General features: G+C 63.9%; 1 protein-coding gene across 1 annotated transcript; it reads right to left on the bottom strand.

Annotated features, from left to right (window-relative positions):
• Positions 1 to 416: 416 nt before the first annotated feature.
• Positions 417 to 3389, bottom strand: ERFL (ETS repressor factor like; the record flags this gene model as incomplete). The annotated part of the gene is made up of 6 exons (XM_082299910.1): positions 417 to 461; positions 902 to 1089; positions 1497 to 1623; positions 1898 to 2087; positions 2556 to 2790; positions 3326 to 3389. 6 exons carry the CDS (start codon positions 3387 to 3389, stop codon positions 417 to 419), a joined length of 849 nt encoding a protein of 282 aa, XP_082156036.1.
• Between the last annotated feature and the right edge of the window lie 19136 nt (positions 3390 to 22525).

Here is a 22525-nt window from a genome sequence, read left to right as displayed (position 1 = left end):
GAGGGGGGGGGAGACCCCTTCCCAATTTTAGTGCTGGGGGTGGGCATGGTGATGTACATAAATTTGGGGGCGGGGGCGTCACAAAACACCCCCCCCCCCCCCGCCGCTCCTCCCGCCCCACAGTGTGGGTGGAAAACCAAAGAATTTGGGAAAATGCCAAATAAAGTCAAGGTTGCTTCTGCCGCACTGACGTTTTTTTGGGGGGGGGGGGGGGGAGCACAGCGGAGACCCCTCCCCAATCCACCAGGACATCCCCCACGCCAACACCCCCTCCCCCCCCGAAATAAAACGAGGCCGAGCGAGGGGTCTTTTATTGCTTGAGCAGCCGCCAGGGCGGCGGGGGGGGAGGGGTATTTACATGGGGGGGGGGGCGCAAGAATTTGGGGAGGGGTCTTTTGAGGGGGCTCGTTCCTCCATCACAACGACACAAGCGAGGGTAGGGGGGGCACAACCATATTGCACTTCCGACGGGGGGTTAAAAAGGGGGGGGCACAAAGTCACCCCCTCCCCAAGATCAGCGTGGGGGAAGGGGGAGGGGGCGGGGCGGGGGGCGGATCTCGGGATTTCGGGGGGGGGGGTCAGGGCTGGATGGACCCCTCCCCCACAATTTAGGGGGAGTCCGGGTCGAACATGGGACCCTCCACCCAATTTACGGGGGGTCGGGGCTGAATGTGGTACCCCCCCCCCCCCCCCCCCCGGAGGTCTCTCAGGTACGGGCGGGGCCCTTCCCGCGGGCGGGGGGCTGCGCTGGGGGGGGGCTCTGGGGCGGGGGGGGGGTCTCGGCCTCGTCCCCCGAGCTCGCCCCCCCCCCGTCCGTCACTTCCAGCTCCGAGTCCGACCCCTCCCCCACCGCCCCTGCTCCCCCTCCGGCGTGGGGGGGCGCGGGGGGCGCGGGGGGCGCCGGGGGAGGGGGCGGCAGGTAGAAGGGGGGGGGATAGAGCGCGGCCGGGGGGGGCAGCTTGGCGGGGGGGGGCAGCGGCAGCGCCCCAGGCAGGTACGACCCCCAGCCCCAGGGGTACTCAGGGAGGGGGGGCCGCCCGTAGCCCCCTCCCCCCAAAAGCGCCGGAGCCTTCGAGTACCCCGAGAGACCTGCGGGGAATTTGGGGAGGGGGCGTCAGGGGGTTACGGGGTCATTCGGGGGGCTGGGGTCCCACCGGTGGGTTTGGGGACCCACACTGGATTTGGGGGGGACGTTTTAGGGGTCCCTGCCCTGTTGTGAGGTCCTCGTTTTGGTGGTCCCATTCCCGCCCGGGGGTCCCCGCCCGTTTTGAGGGGGGGGGGGGGTCCCTATTCTGGGGGTCCCATTCCCATTTCGGGATCCCATCCCGCTGCCCCCCACCCCCCATTCTGGGGGTCCGAGTCCCGGTGTCGTCCTCCCTCCCCCCCCCCATTCTGGGGTCCTGTTCAGGGGTCCCATCCCGGTGTCCCCCTCCCCCTTTGGGGGTCCATTCCCGGTGTCCCCCCCACCCCATTTCGGGGGTCGCGCCTCCCCTCACCGGAGCCCAGGAAGGGCACAGCCGCCTCCAGCCGCAGCTTCTCGGGGGTCTCGGGGGGTCTCTCGAAGAGGGGGGGGCGCCCGGGGGGGTCGGCGGGGCGGGGGGCGCAGAACAGCGACTGCAGCGTCTGTGGGGGGGCGGGGGGAGCTGAATTTGGGGAGGGGGCCACGGGAGGCCCTCCCTGTACCCCGCAGTGCTGCGGGGATGGCTCCAGGTGGAGACCCCTCCCCAGTTCCCCCCGTGTCTCACTCAGAGCCCCCCCAGTTCCCCCCAGCACCTCGGGGGCGGCTCTGACTGAAGCCCCCCTCCTCAATTCCCCCCCGTATCTCACTCAGAGCCCCCCCAGCACCTCGGGGGCGGCCCCCAGCGAAGCCCCCTCCCCTCTTCTGCCCCCGCCGTACCTCGGGGGTGATGGGGGCGCACTCAGGGCCGGGGGCGGCGGCGGGGCAGGGCCCGGGGGTCAGCAGGAGCGGAGCCCCCCCCCCCAGTTCCAGGAGGGGGTAGTTGACCAGCACCACCTTGCTGAAGTTGAACTTGTAGGTGAAGCGCTTGCCCTTGGTCTTGTGCAGGATCCGCTTGTTGTAGTAATACCTGGGGAGGGGGCGCGGCCTGGCTGGGACCCCCCGCCACCCCCTGGAACCGCCCGGGGCAGCCCCAGTTCGGCCAAGTGTCCGGAGTGCCGGTTCCCAGTATGCCCAGTATTGTCAACACCATGAGACCACCGATGCCCCCCGTACTTGTCGGGACCCCCCCCAGGACCCCTGAGAGATCCCACAGAGCCCCCCAAACCTCCCCAGTGGCCCCCAGCGGCCCCTGGGGGTCCCGGGATCGTTCCGGGGGTGCCCAGGATAAGGATTTGGGATTCCTGGGGGTGCCGGAGTTGGGGATTGGGGGTCCCGGGGGAGTTTTTGGGGTCCCAGGATAAGGATTTGGGGTTCCTGGGGGTGCCGGAATTGGGGATTGGGGGTCCCGGGGGAGTTTGTGGGTTCCCAGGTGGGTCTAGGGGTCCCGGGATCAGCCCGGGGGTCCCCGGGATGGGGATTTGGGCCGTCCCCTGACCTGAGGGCGCGGCTGAGCTTGTCGTAGTTCATGTGGGGCTTGCACTTGCGCACCCCCCACAGCCGGGCCACCTCGTCGGGGTCCTTGATGACGAACTCGCCGTAGTCGCCCTGCCAGGCGATGACCTCGCGGTACTGCTCCTGCCGCAGCAGCTCCAGGATGAAGTGCCAGAGCTGGATCTGCCGCGAGCCGGGGCTCGACTCCGCCTTGTACGCCCACTCGGGGAACGCGAACCCTGCGGGGACGGCGGGGACATGGCTGGGACATCGTCAGCGTGACGCCATCGCCGCTGTGACGTCATCGCTGTGACGTCCTCGCTGTGACAGCAGCGGGACATCAGCAGTGTGACATCATCAGTGTGACGTCATCGCTGGGACGTCCTCGCTGTGACAGCAGCGGGACATCAGCAGTGTGACATCATCAGTGTGACGTCATCGCTGTGACGCCCTCGCTGTGACAGCAGCGGGACATCAGCAGTGTGACATCATCAGTGTGACAGCAATGGCGTCATCACTGTGACAGCGGCGGTGACGTCATCAGTGTGACATCATTGCTGTGACATCATCAGTGTCCCCTCCGGTGCCCACTCAGAGAACACGAACCCTGCAGGGACAATGGGGACATCACCTGGATCCCATGTGGGGCAGGATTTGGGGGTTCCAAGCGTGTCCTGGGGTCCCCAGGTGTGTCCATGACTCCGGGGGGTCCCCAGGTGTGCCCCAGCTGCTTCCCAGGTGTGTCCCCTCCCCGCCCGGGACTCCCGGGCCTACCTGGGGTCCAGAGCGCGGGCACCGGGGCCGTGAGGAGCAGGTCGGACACGCAGGCGCAGTCCATGACGGGGGGGGGTCACACCTGCAGGGGGGGAATTCGTGGGTTTGGGGTGAATTTGGGAGGGTTTGTGGTGAATTCGGGGGGGTTGGGGTGAATTTGGGAGAGTTTGCGGTGAATTTGGGAGGGTTTGTGGTGAATTCGGGAGGGTTTGCGGTGAATTCGGGAGGGTTTGCGGTGAATTTGGGGGGGTCGAGGTAAATTTGGGGGCCCGGAGGGGGTGGCGTTTGAGGGCGTGGGAGCGGATTTAGAGCGGGTGGGAGAAGATTTTGGGGTTCAGAGGGGGATTTCGAGGTGCGTTTGGGGTGAGTTCAGGAGTGCAGGGGAGGATTTGAGGGGGGTGGGAGGAGATTTTGGGACACGGGGGCACAGGGCGGGGATTTAGGGGCAGATTTGGGGGCCGGGGGCAGATTTAGGGGCACGGGAGGGGATTTAGGGGGGATTTTATGGACGCAGGGGCAGCTTTAGGGGCACATTCCGTGATTTCGGGCCACGGCCGCGCTTCCCCTCCTCCACCCCCCTCTCCTCTCCCCCGCCCCTCCCCCCCCCGGTGCCCCCCGGCAGCGGCGCCGCTCCCTCCTCGTTATTTGGGATTTCGGGATTCGCCGCTTTTCAAGTGGGTTTGGGGTTTTTTTCTCATCGCGTTAACGACCCGCGCTGGGAATTGGGGCCCGCGGCCACCGCCGGGCACGGACACCCCTATAGGGGCGCGGACCCCTTTATATACACACAGAGACCCTATAGAAACACAGAGACCCTATATAAACACGCACATCCCTTATGCACACACAGACCCCCCCGCATATGCGCAGAGAGATCCCTTAAACACACACAAATCCCCTATAGACCCGCATCCCTCATAGACAGAACCGCCCGTTGTACACACACGGACCCCCTATAGACACAAATCCCCTATAGATCCACAGACCCTTTAGGTACGCACAGATCCCCTATAGACACAGACCCCTCAAACACAGAGACCCCTCAAACCCGCATCTGTAGGCCCCCTATAGACACCCCCCTCAAACACGCAGACCCCCAAGCACCCCCTACACACCCCCACAGACCCCTCAGACACCCACAAACCTCCCCTATGGACCCCCAAACCCTCCTAGAGACCCCGAAACCCCCGCCGCAGACCCCAAATCCCCCCGAGGCCTCCCTATAGACCCCAAATCCCCCCCGAACTCCGCAAAACTGCCCCAAAACGCGCCTAAAGACCCTCAGTCACCCCCTACATCCTCCCAAGCCCCCCCCACAGACCCCCAAACCCTTCCCCCCCGTTCCCACGGCCCCTCCCCCCGCCCCCTCATGAATTATTCATGATCCCCAATTACCGCCTCGCTGTTCCATGGCCCGCGGCGATGGCAGCGAGCCCGGACCCCCCCCCAAAGACCCCCCCGAGCCCCCAGACCCCCCCCCGGACCTCTCCGGACCCCCCCCCCTGAGCCCCCCCGAGCCCCCGGCCCCGATCGATCGCGGGATCAATGGGGCCGCTTTGATCCGCCGCGATCGGAGTGGGGGGGTGGGGAGGGGGCGAGGAGGGGTCTGGGGGTCTCCGCGTGGGGTTTGGGGGAATCTGGGGGAGGTTCGAGGGGGGTTTAGGGGAGTTCTGGGGGCATTTGGGGGAGGATTTGGGGGATTTTGAGGGAGTTGGGGGAGATTGAGGAAGGTTTGGGGGGATTTGGGGGGTTGGGGAGGGGGCGAGGGGGGATCTTGAGGTCTCGACGTGGGGTTTGGGGGAGATTCGGGGGAGATTCAAGGGGGCTTGGGGGGAGTTTGGGGTGTTTTGGGGGGGTTTTAGGGCTCCACACAGCCCCTGTAGCCCCACACAGGCCCCCCATACATCCCTCTATAGGCACCGGAACGCACGGTGGCGACGGAGAGTGATTAATAACAATTAATTGATAATTAATTGATAATTAATGGCTCGTCATTAACGGCGCAAACAGCGTGGAGCCTATAGAGCCCCTATGGGGCGCTCCTGTTGGGGCGGGGGGTATGTACAGACCGTCTATAGGGTCCGGGGGTCCATCTTGTCCATCTGTAGGGGCTGGGGGTCCATTCTCCCCCACCTGTAGGGTAGGGGGCCCATATAGAGCTCGCGCATGATATGGGGGGATCCATCCCGACCGTCTATAGGGGCCGGGGCTCCATCCAGACCATCCATAGGGAGCCGGCGGTCCCTTTCCCCACCATCCATAGGGCGTGGGGAGGGCCCATCCCCCCCATCTATAGCGTTGGAGGGGGGTGTCTCTGTAGGGGGTGACCATCTATAGGGGCTGGGTGTCCATTTCTCCCCATCTGTAGGGGCCAGGAATCCATCCCGACCCTCTATAGGGTCCGGGAGGCTCCATAGGACCCATCCATAGGAGCCGCAGGTACGCTCACGGAGCGCATCCGGGAGGGGAGGGGGCGGGGGGGATTTGGGGAGGGGTCCCGGGGGGTCCCGCGGGGTCCCGGGGCCGCCACTTCAAAGGCGCCGCCGCCCGCGGGCGGATCCGGCCCCGGCGCGAGTTTGGGGCGAATTCGGGGGGGTTTGGGGCTGTTTGAGATCCGGGGGTCCCGGGGGGACCGGGGGGATTTGGGGAGGGGTCTGGGGGGGGGGGGGGGCGGAAGGGAGCGGAAGGGGGAGGGGCTGCGCTAATGAGCCATTAGTGGGTGATTAATGAGGGATGGGGGTGGAGGGGGGGTCGGGAATGTGGGGGGGGTCGCACGGGGGTCGCGTGAAAGGGGGAGCGGCCACCACCGGCCCCTATAGGGGCTGTACGTGACTGTGAGACCCCACAAAGACTCCCCCACCACCTCACCGGGGGCGATGGTGCCTCCCCCGAAGCCCCCAAAGACCCCCAAAACGGCTCCGGGGTTCCCTGTGCCGCCCCCCCAAAACCTCACCGAGGGGAGCGATGCAGCCCTCGAAGCCTCCAAAGACCCCCAAAAACCCCTCCCGGTGATCCTGTGCCACCCCCAAAAACCCATCGGGGCTCCCGCTGCCCCCCCCACCCCCCCAAGACCCCCCAAAACCGCCCCGATGATCCCGATGCCAGCCCCCAGAGACCCCCCCAAAACATATGGGGGGTCCTTGTGCCTCCCCCAAAGCACCCCCGGGGGTTCCTGGGGGTCCCGGAGGTCGCGGTGGCGGCGCCGAAGCCCCCCCGAGCTCCCCCCGAGCCCCCCCAACCCTCCCGGGGGTCCCGGGGGTCCCGGAGCCGCCGCGTTCCGGCCCCGGCTCCATTTTTCTTCATTTGGAGCCACTTTAGTCCTGACGCCGCTTTTGATTTGAGGCTTCGGCGGCTCCGAGCTGGAGGGGGGGACAGCAGAGGGACCCCCCCGGGGCGGGGGGACACGCGTGGGAAGAGGGCGGGACAGAGGGGGGCCACCCCCGAAATTGGGGGACAAAAGGGAGGGGGAGAAAAAGGGGGAGTTCCCCCCAAAATTCGCGAATAAAAGGGGGGAAAGGGGGTGACGGCCCCCCGAAATCGGGGGCATAAATGGGGGGGGGACAGCGAGGAGATTCCCCCCCCCCCCCCAAAAGTCCCGGGGAGACTGAGGGGGTTTGGGGGTCCGGGGGGGCCCGAGGGTTCCTGGGGAGTTCGAGAGGTAGCGAAGGGTTTTGGGGGGTTGTTAACGGTACCGGGGGGTACCGGCAGTACCGGGGGGGTTCGGGGGGGGTTCCGGGGGCGTTCCGGCAGTACCGGGGGGGTGCTGACATTGCCGGGGGGTGTTGACGGTACTGGAGGGGTTTCGGCAGTGCCGGGAGGGTGCCGGGGGGTGTTGACAGTACCGGGATGGTTCGGGGGGGTTCCGGCCGTGCCGGAGGGGTTCCGACAGTACCGGCGGCTGTTAACGGTACCAGGGGGGTTCCGGCAGTACCGGGGGCGTTCCGGCAGTGCCGGGGATGCCGGGGGGTTCCGACAGTGTCGGGGGAGGTTCGGGGGGTTCCGGCGGTACCGGGGGGGGGGGTTCCGGCAGTACCGGCGGAGCCGCGCGCTCATTGCCGGCATCGATCAGGCGCGATGGGAGCCATCCATTATCGTGACAGGGCGCGACTCGCGGCCGCATCGATCTCGCGCTGGGCGGGCGCGGCTCCGGCTCGGGAACGGCACCGATCCCACACAGGATCAGCACCGATCCCACACCGACCCCACACCGACCCCATATGAATCCCATACAGGAATGACACGGGAACGGCACCGATCTCACACAGATCCGGCTCGGGGACGGCACCGACCCCACACGGATCCCACACCGATCCGAATCGGGAATGACACGGGAGTGACACGGGAGTGACACGGGAGTGACACAGATCCCACACGGGAGCGGCACCGACCCCACACCAACCCCACAGTGATCCAGCGTGGACGGGACATGGAAAGGACAGGTGTGTCAGTCCCATGTACAAGGGCATGCAGGGCACACGTGCGCAGGTGTGCAAATGCAGGTGAGGGTGCACAGGGCACACACGCACAGGTGTGCAGGGCACACACGCGAGGCTGTGCTGGGCACGCGTGCACAGGTGTGCAGCCCACGCGTGTGCAGCGTGACAAGGACGTGTGTACCCCGACACAGGGCACGCGTGAGGGCGCGCAGAGCACACGTGCACAGGTGTGCCGGCCCCACGTGCAAGGCACAGAGCACATCTGCACAGGTGCACGGGGCACACGTGCACAGGTGTGCAAAGTGCAGGTGAGGGTGTACAGACCACACGTGAGGGTGCACAGGGCACACTTGCACAGGTGTGCCAGCCCCACGTGCAAGGCCGCATGTGCACACCAATGCAGAGCACACGTGCACACGTGCCAAGCACACGTGAGGGCGCACAGGCCATGCACACGTGCAAGGGCACACGTGCCCAGGTGTGTCAGCGCACACGGACACGAGCGCACGTGTGCAGGTGTGCAAGGACACGTGAGCATGCACAGGGCACACGTGAGAGCAGACAGAGCGCACGTGTGCAGGTGTGCAAGACACACGTGAGCGTGCACAGACCCCACCTGCACGGGTGTGCAAGGACACGTGAGCGTGCACAGACCCCACCTGCACAGGTGTGCAAGGACACGTGAGCGTGCACAGACCCCACCTGCACAGGTGTGCAAGGACACGTGAGCGTGCACAGCACAGACCACACCTGTTCGTGTCCCCCCCCCCCCCCCCAGGCATGTGCGAACCGCCCCCCCACCTCCGTGTCCCATCGCACGTGCCACCCGCACCCCAAAAACCGCCTCGGGACCCCCCCGCCCGGCAACAGCACTGGTGGCACTGGTGGCACTGGGAGGCGTCGGCGCACACGCGTGTGCCCCGCGTGCCGCAGCCCCCCCAATCTGCACCCCGGTCACGCCTCGCGCCCGGCGCCGCAGTGAGACCCCCCCCCTTATAGGGGATATAGGGGATGCGGGGGGAGTATGGGGTCTATGGGGTGATGCAGGGGGGGCATGGGGTCTATAGGGTGATGGGGGTGGGGGCAAAGGGGATGCGGAGGGATCGGGGGGGCCTATAGGGGTCTATAGGGCTGGGAGACTCTGTGGTTTCTGGGTCTCCACAGAGGCTGGCAGGGTGTGTTCTATAGGGTCGGGGGTCTCCATAGGCTCCACAGGATCTGGGGGTCTCCAAATGGGCTGGTGGTCTCCAGAGGGGCCAGAGTCTCTATAGGGGCTGGGATCTCAGTAGGTTCAGGGGGCTCTGGAGGTCCGGGGGACTGTGTGGACTCTGTGGTGCCAGGGCCTCTGCAGGGGCTGGGGTCTCTATGGGGTCTCTTTAGGCTATACAGGGCCTGGGTCTCTGTGGGGCTGGTGTTCTATGGGGTCTCTATAGGGTCTCTCTAGGGCAGGGGTCTCTATGGGGTCCGTGAGATCTCTGTAGGTTCTCTAGGTCCTGGGGCTATCTATAGGGTCTCTGTAGGGTCTCTCCACAGCCTGGGGAGTCTCTCTAAGCTCTCTCTAGGGTGGGGGTCTCTGTGGTGCCAGGGTTTCTATAGGCCCTACGCAGCCTCTGTAGGACCCAGGGGTCCCTCTGGAGCCCATGGGGTCTCTGTAGAGTGTCTATAGGCTCCCACGGTCCTGGGGGCATCTATAGGGTGTCTACAGGGTCTCCCCAGCACCAGGGGGGGTTTCTCTGAGCTCTCTCTAGGGCGGGGGTCTCGGTGGGGCCGGACTCTCTCTGAGCTCTATGGAACCCCTATAGGCTTTATAGGGCCCGGGGGTCTCTCTGGAGCCCGGGGGGTCTCTGTAGGGTCTCTATAGGGTCTCTCCGGGCGCTGATGGATTCCCGCACTTGTCTCTTAATCTCCGGCGCGATCGATTCGCTATTTCCCTTTGTTGCCAGAAACTTCGATCGGGGCCGGCAGCGGCGGGAGGGGGGGGGTCGGGAAAAAGAATCGGGGAGGTGGGGGGGGGGGACACGCGGGGACGTGGGGAGGGGTCGCGGGTGGGAGGGGGACACGCAGGACCGGCCCGAGCCGCAGCCGTCGGGGAAGTTGGGAACTCACCGCGGGGCGGCCCCGCATCGGGCCAGGGAGGCGGCGGGGACGGGTCCCGGAGAGAGGGGCCGGAGGTCCCGGAGAGAGGGTCGGGGTCGGGGTTGGGGTCGCGGACCCTCCCCTACCCCCCTTTTAGAAGGTCCGTGGCATCCGCAGAGGGAGGTGGGGAAAGGGAGGGATGTGGGGATGGGGGGAGAGGGAGGAATTTGGGGTCTGGGGGATGGAGGGAGAGGGAGGAATTGGGGGTCTGGGGGAGAGGGAGAAATTGGGGGTCGGAGGGATGGGGGGAGAGGGGGGAATTGGGGGGTTTGGGGGAGAGCGAGGGATTGGGGGTCTGGGGGAGAGGGAAGAATTGGGATCGGAAGGAGAGGGATGGATGGACGGGGGTCGGGAGGAGAGGGAGGAATCGGGGGTCGGGGGCAGAGGGACGGAGGGAGCAGGGCCGGGGGAACCGGGATCAGAGGGACAGGGAAGAACCGGGGGTCGCGGAGAGAGGGCAGAAGAGGGGGTCGGTGGGAGAGGGACGGAGAGATCGGGAAGAACCGGGGTCGGAGAGACCGGGAATGGAGGGAGCGGGGTCGGTGGGAGAGGGATCGGAGGGAGAGGGATGGAGGGAGAGGGATCGGGGGGACAGGGAAGGACCGGGTCGGTGGGAGAGGGATGGAGAGACCGGGAAGGACCGGGGGTCTGGGGGAGAGAGGGATCGGAGGGAAAGGGATGGAGGGAGAGGGATCAGGGGGACGGGGAAGGACCGGGTCGGTGGGAGAGGGATGGAGAGACCGGGAAGGACCGGGGGTCTGGGGGAGAGAGGGATCGGAGGGATCGGGGATGGAGGGAGCGGGAAGAAGCGGGGTGGCGGGAAATGGATGGAAGGAGCAGGGCCGAGGGACCGGGATCGGAGGGAGAGAGGATGGAAGGAGCGGGGTCGATGGGAGCGGGGACAGAGGGACCAGGAATGCGGTGACGGAGGGACCGGGAATGCGGGGACAGAGAGAGCGGGGTCGGCGGGGAGGGAGCGCCCGAGATCGGAGGGATCGGGAAGGGAAGGAGCGGGGTCGGTGGGGATGGAAGGAGCGGGGTCGGTGGGGATGCAGGGAGAGGGATCAGTGGGATCGGGATGGGAAGGACCGGGAATGCGGGGATGGACGGAGCGGGGTCGGAGGGAGCGGGAAGGGAAGGATCGGGAATGCGGGGATGGACGGAGCGGGGATGCAGCGATGGAGCCGGGACGACGGGGATGGAGGGATCGGGGTCGGCGGGGATGGAAGGAACGCGATCGGTGGGATCGGAGGGAGAGGGACCGGCGGGGATGGAGGGAGGGAGCCGGGAGTGCGGGCAAGGAGCGACAGGGATCGGAGCGAGCGGGACAGCGAGGACCGGGGAGGAGCGGGATCGGTGGGAGCGGGATCGGAGGGAGCCGGGACAGCGGGGATGGAGCGACGGCGGGGATGCGGGGAGAGGGGATGGAAGGTCCGGGGATGGAAAACAGGGATCGGGAGAAGGTCCGGGGATGGAAACCGGGATGCGGGGGCAGCGGGACGGCGGGGAAAGGATCGGCGGGGAGCGGGAGGGTGGAAGCGGCGGGGGGGGACGGAGGGAGCCGGGATGCGGGAACGGAGGGTCCGGGGTGGGAGAGAGGGAAGGAGGGAAGGAGGGATGGAGGAAGAGGAGGAGGAGGAGGAGGAGGAGGAAGAGAGGAGCGGGCAGGTGGGAGTGGGGCAGGGGAGAGGGAGGAGAGAGGGACGGGGCAGAGGAGGAGGAGGAGGAGGAGGAGGAAGGAGGGGAGGGAAGGAGGAAGAGAAGGAGGAGAGGAGGGATGGAGGGAGCGGAGAAAGGTCCGGAGGAAGAGGGAGAAGGGATGGAGGAGGAGGAGGAAGAGGAACAGGAGGAAGGAGATGAAGGAGGAAGAGGAGAAGGGGATGAGGAGGAAGAGGGATGGAGGAGGAAGAGAAGGGGAGGAAGGCGCAGAGGAGGGAAGAGGAGGAAGAGGAGGAAGAGGAGGAGGAAGAGGAGCGGGACGAAGGCTCCGGGGCCGCCGGCCGGCGCCGGGGCCGGGCTTTAAGTAGCGGCCGAGCGGGGCCGGCGGATCGATGGATATAATTTTCCTCAAACTCGGAAAATAAAGTTCATCGCTGATCAAATTTGAAACCAGCTGCGGCGGCGCGGCCCGAAATGGGCTTCGATCGGGGGGGGCGGCGGCGGGGGGCACCCAGGGACCCCCCCTGCGTGCCGGGGGGGGGGGGGGGGACACCCCGAAAAGTGTCCTCGCGTGTGGGTGGGACCCCCCCCCCCCTCCCCAAACTGCCCTCGGACAGGCGTGGGACCGCCCCCCCGGAATGACCCCCTGGCTGTCCTCCCCCCACACGCATTGCCCCCAGAAGTGTCCCCAATACACACGTGACTCCCCCCAAAGCGGCCTCGCGCCCCCAAAGTGTCCCCCAAACCAAGTGTGACACCCCCCCAAAATGTCCTCGAATACACTTGAGACTCCCCAAAGTGTCCTCCCCACGTGTGAGCCCCCAAAATGTCCCCAAACACGCACGTGACCACTCCCAAAGTGTCCCCCCCCCCCCCGCCACCCCCCGCCAATTTATGGGTCGGGGGAGACATCCCCTCCAAAAATTGTATTTTGGGGAGGGGTCTCCCCACATTTTGGGGTCTGGGGGACATCCAGCAGTGGTACCCCTCTATTTTGGGTCGGGGGGGGTCCCTCTCCCCCCCTTAATTTTGGGAGACCCCCAAACCCCCCCATTTTGGATTGGGGATTCCCCCTCTTCCCTCCAGAACTCCTGGGAGTGGTCTCCCCCCCCCCCCATTCCAGCTCTGGGGGTCTCCCCCCTCCCCAATCGCTTCGGGGGGGGTCGCCCCACCACATTTTGACTCTGGGGACCCCCCCTCCCCCCCCAATTCCTGAGCCCTCTCCCCTCATTTCCTGCTCGGGGGGGGGGGGGGGGGGGGGCTTTGGGGGGCTCGGGGATGACCGGGGGAGGCTTTGGGGGGTCGGGGGGTGAGCAGAGGGGTCTGAGGGGGTCTGGGGGGAATTGGGGGGCACCGGAGGATTCGGGGGGGGGTTGGGTCGGGTGTGGGAACAGGAGTCACGGGGGTGTTCCGGGGGTGACCGGCTGGTCTGGGGGGGCTTTGGGGGGTCCGGGGGCAACCAGGGGAGGCTGTGAGGGAATTTGGGGGTGACCGAGTGTGGCCGCGGAGGAGCTGGGGGGGTCCGGGGGTGACCGTGGGTGTCCATAGGGGGGTCCAGGGCTGAGCGGGGGTGGTTTGGGGGGGTCTCGGAGCTGACGGGGAGGAAATGGGGGGGTCTGGGAGTGACCTGGAGAGGGAACAGGGACTGTGGGGGGGTGTGGGGAGGACAGTGGGGGTCCGGGGTTGAGAGGAGAGGGACTGGGAGGGTTCGGGGGTGCCCGTGGGTGGCTTTGGGTGGGTCCGAGGGTGCTGAGGACGATCTGGGGGTGCCCGTGGGGGTCCCACAAGAAGGGCGGAGGATCCGCCGAAGGCTCGGGGGGTGCCGGAGCCGGGCTGGGGGGAGGCGATGGAGAAGAACCGCGGGTCGGGGGGTGCCGAGGGGCGCTGGGGCCGGGCTGGTGGGGGGCTGAGGCGGGCGGGGGGTGCCGGGAGGGGGTGAGACGGGCGGGGGGGGGCGGGGGGGGGGCGCAGCGCGAGCCGCGTGTGTTTTCGTATCTGTCTGGTCTCGTGGAATTATGAAAAATTCGCCCATCGACAGCGCGGCTCAGGCTCGATTAGGGCAGATGGGACATGACAGCCCCCGATCAATACGGGCCCGGCCGCCCAAGTGTCAAGTAATGAATCAATTTCGACTAAATTTTCCATTTTTCAGGGGCCGTTCGGCGAGAGAAGAATATCCTCTTTTGTAAAGATATTATTATCGATTGCGGCGGCAATTTGACATCAGGGGTAGTTAATTCCACTCAGAATAAAATTGAAAACACTTGAGAGCGGGAGAGAGGGAGAGAGAGGGAGAGACAAAGGATGGGGGGGAACGGGAGAAACGGGGGGGTTTGGGGTGGAGGCATTGGAGAAGGGGGGAAAATGGGGGGAAAGGGGGGGAAATGGGGTTGGGTGAGGGGGAAAGGGGGATAAAGGGATAAAAGGGAGTTTGGGATAAGGGGGGTGGGAGACTGGGGTGGGGGGTATAGGGATAAAGGGTGATAAAGGGATAAAAGGGGGTTTGGGATGAAGGGGTGATGGAGGGATTGGGGTGAAGGGGGAAAGGGGAATAGAGGGATAAAGGGGGATAAAGAGATAAAATGGGGTTTGGGACAAGGGGGTGATGGGGCATTGGGGTGGGGGGATATGGGATAAGAGGGTTTTGGGATAAAGGGGGATATGGGATAAGGGGGTTATGGGGGATAAGGGGGGATGGAGGGATTGGGGTGAGCGGGATAAAGGGGGATATAAGGAAAAGGGGGATAGGGAAAAGGGGGTGACAGAAGGCTGAGGGGGTGATGGGGAGATTGAGCGGAGATGCATCCCGCATTCCTGAATCCCTCATCCCGCATTCCTGATCCTGAATCCCACATTCCTGATCCCGCATTCCTCATCCCTGAATCCCTCATCCTGAATCCCTCATCCCACATTCCTGATCTTGAATCCCGCATCCCGCATCCCACGTCCCGCATCCTGAATCCCTCAGTATCTTCCACCCCGAATCCCAAATCCCTGATCCGCATCCCTAATCCTGCAGCGTCTCCCATCCCACAGCATCCCCTCTTCCACATTCCCCATCCCAAATCCCGCCTCCTGCATCCTCCCTCATCCCCCATCCTACATCCCGCGTCCTGCAGCATCCCCCATCCCACAACATCCCAAATTCCACATCCCCCTCATCCCCTATCCTGCATCATCCCGCATCACAAATCCCCTCATCCCATATCCTACATCATCCCACATCCCTCAGCATCCCGAATCCCAAATTCCGCATCCCTCGGCATCCCTCGTGCTGTAGAGCTGGGATGCCAGGATTCTGGGATGCCAAGATTTCAGGATGCCGGGATTTTAGGGTGTTGGGATTTGGGATGTTGGGGTGCCGGGGTGCCAGGATTTGGGATTCCAGGAATACGGGATGTCAGGGTTTGAGATGTCGGGATTTCAGGATGTCAAAGTTTGGGATTCTGGGATTTGGGATGTGGAGGTTTGTGGACTCCTGGGGTTTGGGGGTTCCAGGTTTTGGGATGCCGGGATCATGGGAAGCTCGGAACGTCAGCGTCCCACAGTTCCAGCCTGCTGGGATTTGGGATGTTGGGGGTTTGGGAGCCTGGAATGTCGGGGTTTTGAGATTTGGGGTTGCCAGTTTTTGGGATGCCAGAATCCCTGGAAGACGGTGCTGGGAATGTCGGCATTCCACAATTCCAGTCTGCCGGGGTTTGGAATGTCGGGGCTTTGGGGTCAGTGAGCGCCAGGGTTTGGAATATCGGGGTCCCAGGGCTTTGGAATGTCGAGGTCCTGGGATCTGGAATATCGGGGTTTTGGGGGCTTGGAATGTGGGGGTTTTGAGGTCTCCTGGGCGCCGGGGTTTTGGGGTCTGGGGGTGCACCGGGATTTGGGATCTCGGCTTTTGGGGCTGCCACTCTTTGGGATGCCAGAATCCCTGGAAGACGGCGCTGGGAACGTCAGCATTCCAAAACCCCAAACCGCAGGGATTTGGGATTCAGGAACCCGCGCGGGGGCCACCACACTTTGTGGGGGGCTCTGCCACCACTCGCCGTGTCCTTGTCGCCTCGTCCCGGTGCCGCCTGTCCCCGCTCCCTCCCTCCCTCCCTCCCCTTTCCCTTTCCCGATCCCGATCCCGATCCCGATCCCGCCGCCGCCGCCGCCGCCTTGTTTAATGTTTCAATTTGGAGGAAGCAAAACATTCAATCAGGCGGATTAACTGGTTAATGCCGCCCATCGCTCACTGTCGCTGTCGCCGTCGCCGCCGCCGCCACCGCCGCGCGGGGGACGCGGCCGGGCCCCCGCAGGGTCCCCAAGGCTCGCGGGGGGTCCCCAAGGTGGCCAAAAGGGTCCCCACGGTGGCCAAAAGAGTCCTGAATTATCCCAAATTAACGCCCCGAGGGTCCCACCAGCTCCCCGGGGGGTCCCACGGTGTCGCCACGATGTCCCCAAGGGGGTGCCGCAGGGTCCCCACGGTGTCCCCACGGTGTCCCCACGGTGTCCCCACGGTGGTCAAAACGGTTCCCACGGTGGCCAAACGGGTACCCATGGGGTCCCCCCCGGGTCCCATGGGGTCCTACCGGACCTAATGTGTCCCCGCGGTGTCCCCCAGGATTCCCAGGGGGCCCTATGGTGGCCAAAAGGGTCTCCACGGTAGCCAAAAGGGTCCCCACGGTGCCCCCAGGGGGTGCCTTTGTTGTCCCAGTGTGGCCCAAAGGGGACCCCCACTGTGTCCCCACGGCGGCCAGAAGGGTCCCCTCGGTGTCCCCCGGGGTCCTGCACTGTCCCCAACTCTGCCCCACGGGGTCCGAAGGTCCTCGCGTGTCACCGTGTCCCGTGGGGACCGCCTGGCACTGCGTGGGCAGCGTGGGACAGGGAAGGGCTACCCAGGGACGGGACCCGGGTCCGGGACAGCGACACGGGGACACGGGGACAGGGACGGAACACCAGGACACTCAGGGACCTCCCTTCCCGACCGGGACCGGGACCCCCCCTCGGGACCGGCCCCCGCACCGGGATCCCCACCAGAGACACCACATCACCGCCGGTACCGGCCCCGCAGCGACACGGGGATCCCCGCCCCGACACGGGGATTCCCCCCCGGCACCGGCACCGGCACCGGCACCGGCACCGGCACCGGCACCCGGACCCCCCCTCGGCACCGGCACCACGCCCCCTCCTCAGCTCCCCCCCGCGACACCGGCACCGGGACCCGGCCGGGGGGGCCCGGGTGGGATGCCGGGGATGGTCCCGGTTCCGGTTCCGGTCCCGGTTCCGCTCCCGGGGCGGATCCCGGTGCCGGTGGCAGTGGCGGTGCTGGTACCGAGAGGGGATCCAGGTCCCGCTGCCGGTGCCGGTCCCGGGGGGAGGTCCCGGTGCCGGTCTCGGTGCCGGTGCCGGTGCCGAGGTGGGGTCCGGTCCCGGTGCCCGTGCCGGTGCTGAGGGGGTGGTCCCGGTGCCCGTGCCGGTGCTGAGGGGGGGGTCTCTGGGGGGTGGTCCCGGTGCCGGTGCCGGTCTCGGTGCCGGGGGGGCCCGGGGGGGTCAGCGGAGCGCAGCGGCCGCCGCGCTGATCAATATTCGATTTAGGTGCTAATTCGCCGCCGCCGGAGCTGTCAGCGGGTGATGGATGGGGGGCGGCGGGGGGCGGGGGGCGCGGGGGGGACCGGGGGGGACCGGGGGGGACCGGGGGGGACCAGGGCGGGGGGCGGCGGCGGCGCCGAACAATGAGAGACCCCCGGGATCGGGACCCCCGGGGATGGGGAAGGGGGAAAACCCCCCCCGAGGGACCCCCCAAAACCCCCAGAGACTCCCCCAAAACACCCCGAGGGACCCCTCCCCTAAATATGGACCCCATGAAAAGGGGGTGCGGGATCCCCTAAATGGTGTACGGGACCCTCCAAATCAGGGATGGGACCCCCAAAATCAGCCCGGAGACCTCCAGATCAGGGATGGGGACCCTCGAACCTGCACGGGGACCCCCAAAACCAACCCTGGGACCCCCAAATCAGGGTCAGGGGCCCCCAAATCAAGGTCAGAGACCCCCAAACCAACCCTGGGATCCCCAAACCCAACTCGAGCCCCCCAGACCATCTCCCCCCACCCCAATATCCATTTCCCCCCCCACCACCCACGCCCCCCCAATTTCTCCCCCCCCCCCGAAGATGGATGGCGGCGGCGGCGCGGCGCGTTAATTAACACTTGAGTTAATTAGTTCGGGCCCATTTACGAGTAAAATGTTTTGATTTAGGGAATTTACATTCGGCGGCGCCGGGTGATGGATGGGGGGGTCCGGGAGATGGGGGAGGGGCTGGGAAAAGGGGGGGGGGGGAGGGGGGAAAAATGGGGGGGTTTAAATCGAGGGGGGGTTTAAATGTGGAGGGGTCTGAAATGGGGGGGTTAAATGGGGGAGGGGGCTCCTGGAGGGGCTGAATTTGGGGGGAAGGAGCTGGGGGGGGGTCCCGGGGCTGTTTGGGGAGGGGCGCGCGGCCCCGCTGACGTCACGAGCAGGTGCTGCCCCCTGGCGGACGAGGACCCCCTCAGAAGCCCCCAGACCCCCCAAAAACCCAGGCCCTCCCAAAAAAACCCAAAACGCCCTTGAATCCACCAGAACTCCTTTATTTTCCTCAAAATGCCCTTGAATCCTCCAAATATCCTGTATTTCCGTCAAAAAAAAGGCATTTTTTCCCTCAAAATTACCTTCCCACCCCCCCCCCCCCCATTTTTCCTGGAAAATTATCCTTTTCTTTACCCTCAATGTCACTTTTTCCCAACACAGCCTGGTTTCCCCCAAAGCGCCGTTTCCCTCCCCAGAACGTCCCTTCTGTTTTCTCAAAACAGCCCTTTTTCCCCCCAAACATCCTTTCCTTCCCCAAAAAATGACTTTTCCCTTTCAAAAACAGCCCTTTTCTCCCGCAAAATATTTTCCTTTTTTCCCCCAAAACGCACTTTTTTCCCCCCTCCGAACGCCCTTTTCCCCCCGAAAGAATCGCCATTTTTTGCCCCAAAATAACCCTTTTCCCCCCAAAAAGCGTCCTCTTCTTCTCACCCCAAAACCATCCTTTTCCCAACGCGCTCTTTCCTTAAAATATTCCCCTTTTCTCCCCCAAAACCGCCCCTTTCCGCCTCCATCCCATATAAGGCAACGGCCCCGCCCCTGGCCCCACCCACCATTACGTCATCGCGTAGCCCCGCCCCCCGCCACGCGTTCCCGCGGATCCGGCCCCAGGTGAGGGGGGGGGGGGGGGCGCGGTTTCCATGGAAACGAGGACGAGGGGACCCCCCCCCAGAACTCCCCCGACCCCGCGAACCCCTCCGGGAACCCCAAATTCCCCCCTCGGATCCCAGAAGGGCCCCGAGACTCCACGGCAAAACCCCCCGGGAGCCGAAATCCGCCGGAATCGCCCTAAAAATCCTCTCTGGGACTCCCCAAATCCCCGGAATAGCCCCAAAAATCCCTCCCCGGGACCCCAAAATTCCCACCGGGGACCCAAAAAGCCCCCGGAATAATCCCTAAATCCTCCTCGGGATCCAAAACTCCCCCGGGATCCGAAAATCGCCCGAACAGCCCCAAAAATCCTCTCTGGGACTCCCCAAATCCCCGGAATAGCCCCAAAAATCCCTCCCCGGGACCCCAAAATTCCCACCGGGGACCCAAAAAGCCCCCGGAATAATCCCTAAATCCTCTTCGTGATCCCAAACTCCCCCTGGGATCCGAAAATCGCCCGAACAGCCCCAAAAATCCTCTCTGGGACTCCCCAAATCCCCGGAATAGCCCCAAAAATCCCTCCCCGGGACCCCAAAATTCCCACCGGGGACCCAAAAAGCCCCCGGAATAATCCCTAAATCCTCTTCGTGATCCCAAACTCCCCCTGGGATCCGAAAATCGCCCGAACAGCCCCAAAAATCCTCTCTGGGACTCCCCAAATCCCCGGAATAGCCCCAAAAATCCCCCCCCGGGACCCCAAAATTCCCACCGGGGACCCAAAAAGCCCCCGGAATAATCCCTAAATCCTCCTCGGGATCCCAAACTCCCCCGGGATCCGAAAATCGCCCGAACAGCCCCAAAAATCTCCCTTCGGGATCCCAAAAATCCCCGGAATAGCCCTAAAAATCCCCCCCCAAAATCTCCAAATCCCTCCAAAACCCCCCAAATTCTCTCCCAGACCCCCCAAAAAACCCCAGATCCCCCCATGGCGGAGGCCAAGCCCCCCCCCCAGGAGCTCCCGTTCGACCCCGAGAGCGACCCCCGGGCGGCGCTGGGCAGGTCAGGGGGGGCTGGGGGAATTTGGGGGGTCTGGGGCCGTTTTGGGATTTTGGGGAAGGGATTTGGGGTCTCTGAGAAGATCTGGGGGATTTGGGGGGTCAGGGATTTCCAGGGGGATTTGGGGGGTTTTTGGGATGTTGGGGGTCTGGGATTTCCAGGGGAATTTTGGGGGTTTTTGGGATTTTGGGGGTCTGGGATTTCCAGGAGGATTTTGGGGGTTTTTGGGATTTTGAGGGTCTGGGATTTCCAGGGGAATTTTGGGGGTTTTTGGGATTTTGGGGGTCTGGGATTTCCAGGAGGATTTTGGGGGTTTTTGGGATTTTGAGGGTCTGGGATTTCCAGGGGAATTTTGGGGGTTTTTGGGATTTTGAGGGTCTGGGATTTCCAGGAGGATTTGGGGGGGGTGGGGGGGGATTTTGGGGGTTTTTGGGATTTTGGGGGTCTGGGATTTTCAGGGGGATTTGGGGGGGGGCGAGGGATTTTGAGGGTTTTTGGGATTTTGAGGGTCTGGGATTTCCAGGAGGATTTGGGGGGTTTTTGGGATTTTGGGGGTTTTTGGGATTTTGGGGGTCTGGGATTTCCAGGTGGATTTGGGGGGGGGGGGGGGGATTTTGGGGGTTTTTGGGATTTTGGGGGTCTGGGATTTCCAGGAGGATTTTGGGGGTTTTGGGGATTTTGGGGGTCTGGGATTTCCAGGGGGATTTGGGGGGTGGGGGGGGATTTTGGGGGTTTTTGGGATTTTGAGGGTCTGGGATTTCCAGGGGGATTTTGGGGGTTTTTGGGATTTTGGAGGTCTGGGATTTCCAGGGGAATTTTGGGGGTTTTGGGATTTTGGGGGTCTGGGATTTCCAGGAGGATTTGGGGGGGGCGAGGGATTTTGAGGATTTTGGGATTCTGAGGGTCTGGGATTTCCAGGGGGATTTTGGGGGTTTTTGGGATTTTGGGGGTCTGGGATTTCCAGGGGGATTTTGGGGGTTTTTGGGATTTTGAGGGTCTGGGATTTCCAGGAGGATTTGGGGGAGGTGGGGGGGGATTTTGGGGGTTTTTGGGATTTTGAGGGTCTGGGATTTCCAGGGGGATTTGGGGGGTGGGGGGGGATTTTGGGGGTTTTTGGGATTTTGGGGGTCTGGGATTTCCAGGGGAATTTTGGGGGTTTTTGGGATTTTGGGGGTCTGGGATTTCCAGGGGGATTTGGGGGGGGCGAGGGATTTTGGGGGTTTTTGGGATTTTGGGGGTCTGGGATTTCCAGGGGGATTTGGGGGGGTTTTGGGATTTTGAGGGTCTGGGATTTCCAGGGGAATTTTGGGGGTTTTTGGGATTTTGAGGGTCTGGGATTTCCAGGGGGATTTTGGGGGTTTTTGGGATTTTGGGGGTCTGGGATTTCCAGGGGGATTTGGGGGGGGCGAGGGATTTTGGGGGTCTGGGATTTCCAGGGGGATTTTGGGGGTGGGAGGGGATTTTGGGGGTTTTTGGGATTTTGGAGGTCTGGGATTTCCAGGGGGATTTTGGGGGTTTTTGGGGTTTTGAGGGTCTGGGATTTCCAGGGGGATTTTGGGGGTTTTTGGGATTTTGGGGGTCTGGGATTTCCAGGGGGATTTGGGGAGGGCGAGGGATTTTGGGGGTTTTTGGGATTTTGGGGGTCTGGGATTTCCAGGAGGATTTGGGGGGGGGGTGGGGGGGGATTTTGGGGGTTTTTGGGATTTTGGGGGTCTGGGATTTCCAGGAGGATTTGGGGGGTTTTTGGGATTTTGGGGGTCTGGGATTTCCAGGGGGATTTGGGGGGGGGGGGGGGGGATTTTGGGGGTTTTTGGGATTTTGGGGGTCTGGGATTTCCAGGAGGATTTGGGGGGTTTTTGGGATTTTGGGGGTCTGGGATTTCCAGGGGGATTTGGGGGGGGGGGGGGGGGATTTTGGGGGTTTTTGGGATTTTGGGGGTCTGGGATTTCCAGGAGGATTTGGGGGGGGGGTGGGGGGGGATTTTGGGGGTTTTTGGGATTTTGGGGGTCTGGGATTTCCAGGAGGATTTGGGGGGGTTTTGGGATTTTGAGGGTCTGGGATTTCCAGGGGAATTTTGGGGGTTTTTGGGATTTTGAGGGTCTGGGATTTCCAGGGGGATTTTGGGGGTTTTTGGGATTTTGGGGGTCTGGGATTTCCAGGGGGATTTGGGGGGGGCGAGGGATTTTGGGGGTCTGGGATTTCCAGGGGGATTTTGGGGGTGGGAGGGGATTTTGGGGGTTTTTGGGATTTTGGAGGTCTGGGATTTCCAGGGGGATTTTGGGGGTTTTTGGGGTTTTGAGGGTCTGGGATTTCCAGGGGGATTTTGGGGGTTTTTGGGATTTTGGGGGTCTGGGATTTCCAGGGGGATTTGGGGGGGGCGAGGGATTTTGGGGGTTTTTGGGATTTTGGGGGTCTGGGATTTCCAGGAGGATTTGGGGGGGGGGTGGGGGGGGATTTTGGGGGTTTTTGGGATTTTGGGGGTCTGGGATTTCCAGGAGGATTTTGGGGGTTTTTGGGATTTTGAGGGTCTGGGATTTCCAGGAGGATTTGGGGGAGGTGGGGGGGGATTTTGGGGGTTTTTGGGATTTTGGGGGTCTGGGATTTCCAGGAGGATTTGGGGGGGGTGGGGGGGGATTTTGGGGGTTTTTGGGATTTTGAGGGTCTGGGATTTCCAGGAGGATTTGGGGGGTTTTTGGGATTTTGGGGGTCTGGGATTTCCAGGGG

This window comes from Coloeus monedula, assembly GCF_965178545.1.
Source record: "Coloeus monedula genome assembly, chromosome: 35".
In the NCBI taxonomy this organism is placed as follows: domain Eukaryota; kingdom Metazoa; phylum Chordata; class Aves; order Passeriformes; family Corvidae; genus Coloeus; species Coloeus monedula.
This window is presented reverse-complemented; position numbering and strand designations above follow the sequence as displayed.